Consider the following 4,712-nt stretch of genomic DNA (forward strand, 5'->3'; position numbering starts at 1 on the left):
ATATATAATGTAAGAAAAAAGTAACTATTTTATTCATAATGATTTCCTTAACAGTTAATATATTTTTTGCCAATTATATTTATTAATTTTTTACCGCTCTATCAACATAGAACTTATGGGCAATGAGGCGTGCGCCTTAGTGCTTTGCCTACATTGAAGCGCATCCTAAGTGAGACGAACTTTTTTGAGCTTCGGGACTTAAGCGCACCTCAAATGGGCCTTTGACAATAGTGCTTGGGAGTTTGGTCCTCATCTCTTCATAACGTTGTTAACTTGCTTAAGATCAAAATTATTTCCTCTGCTTCTTGGGTGTTGGTTTGACTTGCTCCTACCATCATTTCTTTAGTTGAAAAGAGAATTAAAGCAATAGGGTTATTGTACTCTTCAGGAAAGAGGAAGAAACACAAAATCTGAAGAAGCTACTATACAAAATAAAAACTAGCAAAAGGAATCAACAACAGAAATTTATGATAGCTTTGGCTGGTGCAGGTGTTTAAAGAGAGGACAAAACGAAGCGGTAAACCTCAGCTGGTGCAGCTCGATTGCTGAAATTAGGCAGGAACTAGTATACAATGCTAAAACTATGATAGCTTTGGCTGCACTAGAAAAATGTTTGCTACTTATTAGCAGCAAGTGGTGTTGCCGAGGTCCTTAAAGAAAATCCTATACTATTACATTTAGCTATTGCATTACACTAGGATTTTCTCTGTTTACATTTGTAGCTACAAGTAAAGCATCTATACGACATCATCGGATATACAATCATCTACAAGCATAGGTAGACATTTTTAGTTGGAGTAGCCCCGCACTCTTGCTGGCTTTAGCATATTTGTGCTTGCATGATGAATGCTTGTCATTTTGCAGATAACAAACATCTCTTCAAACATTTTAATTCTTTCCCTTCGCTCTGGAGTTGTATTTACTATGCTTATGCCCCACCATATGTTGAACAAATATTACATTGCTAAAGTTGCCTCAACTTCTTGTTTATGCTCAAGTAAATCTCCTTGCCAAAAACTTGCCAATAGCTGTCTTTCTTATGAAGAATCATCTGTTCCCAGAGTAAGAGCGAACTGATACACCCTCTTATCCTCTGTTCTCTGTCTGCATTTATGTCATTATCTTAAGGTTGTCTCTGGATATCTTGAGCTGGTTCATTGTGTTTCCTTATGACTGCCAATAGTGAGGTTCAAAAGTTGAGTGGCAAAGAGGACTGCCACTAGCGACACATTCATGGTGGATGCTTGATAACTGTTAAGATGTTGAAGAGAAATGTAATGACAAGATTGTTACTAATTCTTAAGTTCTTTGAAATTTACAACTAGTATTGGGACTTCACATGAAGGGGAGCCTTGGAGCAACGGTAAAGTTGTCTCTGTGTGACCTATAGTTCACGGGTTCGAGCCGTGGAATCAGCCCCTGACGTTTGCGTAAGGGTAGGCTGCCTACATCCCACCCCTTGGGGTGCGGCTCTTCCCGGGTCCATGCATGAACCACATGATGCTTCATGCACTGGGCTGCCCTTTTTTTATTGAAACTTCGCATGCCTATAGGCGTCGTTGACTGCATTTAAAAAAAGAAGTTGAAAATTGATTGCCCTATGTGACTAGTTGTTTACGTTATAAAATCTAGGTACAGTTCTGAAAGAAAAGTTCCTTAGGCTAGGATTTGGTCGGCAATGACCATTCTTGCAAGCAGGTCGTTTAAATACTCTTTGCTGCCAAATAATGTGATGATTAGGGACTTCTATTCAAAAAAATTATGCAGGCGTCGGATATGTTTGTATAGAGTTCTGAATGAGTGGTATTGCGCTGCTGTAAAAGTTTTCACATTTTGATTGTGAGATATTCCAAGTATTAAGCAATTGATCCAACGTGCTGGCCCCTAGTTTAAGCTATGAAATCCTTAAGTCATTCAAGTAATTCATCATTTTAGGATAAAAATTCTAGAGGAACTCTGTTCTGTTGCATGTACTGAGAAGTTATCACTAATATTTCATTGTAAATTCTTGAATTGTTTCCATCAGGTCATGGAAGGAGTGTTGCAGTCATGTGTGCACTGTTAGTAGCCCTGGGTCTAGCAGAAGATTGGAAAAATGCTGAGAAGTTGATCAAAGAAAAGCGGCCATATATACGAATGAATGCTCTGCATCGTAAAGCCTTAGAGGAATGGTCTAAGGATCGACTTTCTTCTCCTAAAAGAAATGAAGTTGGAGTCAGTTCTGTAATTCTGTCGAGTGCTAATGACCGTTCCTGATCAACTGACTGCGTTGGCATGGACAATTGACTGTCTCTTTGTGGCAGTATATCAACAATAGATATTGATTGTGTGTCCAAACTTTGTTTGCAGATAGGACTTACTGTTTGAGTTTTTATGATTTTCTTTTTATTCAGTAGAAACTTTCTTCCCTGATATACTCTTCGAATGTCTGATGTCAAGAATTGCATGCACTAGATGCATGGCAGTTCGATACACTAAGTTCTAGCTATTTGTGGGGTCTCGGAAATAATTGGACTATATTGTGACTATTGTATATAGTCTTATCTTGCATTTATACAAGAGCTTATTTCCAGCGATTATTTGTACAAATATGGCCTTCTCGGAGGCTACTCTTTAAATCATGTCCTCGGTTAGCCTAGAGGGCTGATTTTCACTCCCTCCCAATTATTCTTGAGAAATGTATATTTTTAGTCACTCCAAAAATTAGTAACCAACAAAATGTATATATTATTTTTGAATGTATGTGTATTATCTATATCTAATCTATCTAATCTATATTATTATAAAAGCACGAATAATTTATGCTAAATGTTGAGCGACTAAAATATCCCTGAAACATTGATCGATTTTTATGTCCTTAAATATTTCTATAATTTAAGGATCTAATGGTAAATTACCTAATGATAGAATTCTTTTTCGATTTAAACTATACATATACCCGACCCTACAACGTTGATCCTACTTGAATTAGAAAAGTATTGTTCCTAATTACAATTTTTTTTATAACAATGCACGTAATAAAAGAAAAATACCTACTAAAAGAAGATACCTACTAAAAGAAAATTTTAGTACTACGTTATAGACATGTATAACATTTTAAATAATGTTGAAATTCTTACTATTCTTTAAAGCCTTAATCTGTATTTAGTACATATAAAGCTACAACTAAATTAAGTTAGTATCTTTTACCTAAATATTAGGAGTTATTACATATTTCAAACAAAGTGAGTTAATTTTTAAAATATTAAATAAAAAGAAAATAATTAAATGATAATTTTTTAAAATATAATATCTAATTTAAAAGTGTTAAAATAATAGGGGAAAGTTTAGATGAATATTTTTATTTTACATGATAATAAAGTGGTGAGATTGTGCTCTTTAATTTATTTATTTTTACTTCAGTATGAATAATTTATTCCTTTATAAATTTCTCAAAGAAAATCGATTGATGTTAGTCTAGATTAACCCTAAAACAAGTTCGTCCAAGTCTCCTATATATCGAAGTTTAACAAAATTTTTCTTTGATTGGTTTATTTTCATTAGATGCTCATGTGCCATAACTTGGTAAAAGTATGCATATTTCTCCTAAGAAGTATGTAAAATATGTGTACTATATAATACACATAATACACATATATACGGAAAAAGATTATCTGCTTTTATTTTTTGTAACAGTTAAAATTATATATATATTTCTCTAGAATCTTAACTAATCATGGACTTGATTTATCAAAACACGTGTATGATTAATATTTTATTGCTTTGAATGTGATAAAGTAGTAATAATTTTACTCGGGGTATATTCGACATAAATTAAATTTGACATAATTTTATAAATAACCGAGCCAACCTTCACAAATAAGTCAAAGTACAATAGTGAAAAAGTAATACTTTTTGGAGGTGATTCAAAGATGGACAATTATATGTTTTACTTTTGAGATGGAGAAGCCAAAGTTATAGAAGGAAACATACACCAAAAACGTCCTCTATAAAGAAGTATTAGATATGATACTACCACACTGAATATTTATACACTATAAATAGAATATCATTTAACTTAACTAAATTGATCATCTTTGTAGGTTAAGGCGATATAATTTTGAATTCAAGTATTTTATTAATGTAATAACATTAATTTTAAGCATTTAAATGGTTGTTGTATTTTTATCACATTAATTACTTTACAATAATCATATAATCTTGTAAATAATTTCTTACTAAATTTAGTTAGTTGTTCTTTCACAAAAATATTCTGACTAAATATTTACGTGCAACGCACGTACATAGTAACTAGTACTATATTAAAAGCACGAAGGCCCTTAGCGAAATGTCGTTCGTCTTTTTTACCCTTTAAATACATATTTAACATTGGACAAAATAGTAATTTAATTATTTTTGAAGAGTTATTAAATATTTCTTATTTGAACTATATATAAAAACTCCTAATATGTAGAAATTTAAAAAGGAATAAATTGTAATTATAGAAACCCTCTCCATAGAAGTCTGCTATAAATATACCACATTGACTTTATTAGATAATTTTTACTTAAATAAACAAAGAAAATCTTAGGTAAGAATCTTTCGAATAACAATTTGTTCCAACATATGACGTGAGGTTGGCACTCTTCAAGGAGGAGTAAAATTGTATATATATCTTTTTCAAAATCAAAGAGACCTTTAGGACTATTATGAGTTTCGTTATTAGAAGCCGA

At 32.4% G+C, this 4,712-nt stretch overlaps 1 protein-coding gene across 1 annotated transcript in view; it reads left to right on the plus strand.

The window, feature by feature from the left end:
- LOC109219812 (uncharacterized protein YnbD-like) overlaps nucleotides 1-2,576 on the plus strand; it is a 5,144-nt gene extending 2,568 nt beyond the window's left edge. Inside the window, exon 2 of the mRNA XM_019384283.1 lies at nucleotides 2,027-2,576. Coding sequence (XP_019239828.1) covers nucleotides 2,027-2,256 — 230 coding nt within the window. The 3' untranslated portion in view covers nucleotides 2,257-2,576. The remainder of the gene's footprint in view (nucleotides 1-2,026) is intronic.
- Nucleotides 2,577-4,712: the final 2,136 nt, after the last annotated feature.

Source organism: Nicotiana attenuata, unplaced genomic scaffold (genome assembly GCF_001879085.1).
Source record: "Nicotiana attenuata strain UT unplaced genomic scaffold, NIATTr2, whole genome shotgun sequence".
Classification (NCBI taxonomy): domain Eukaryota; kingdom Viridiplantae; phylum Streptophyta; class Magnoliopsida; order Solanales; family Solanaceae; genus Nicotiana; species Nicotiana attenuata.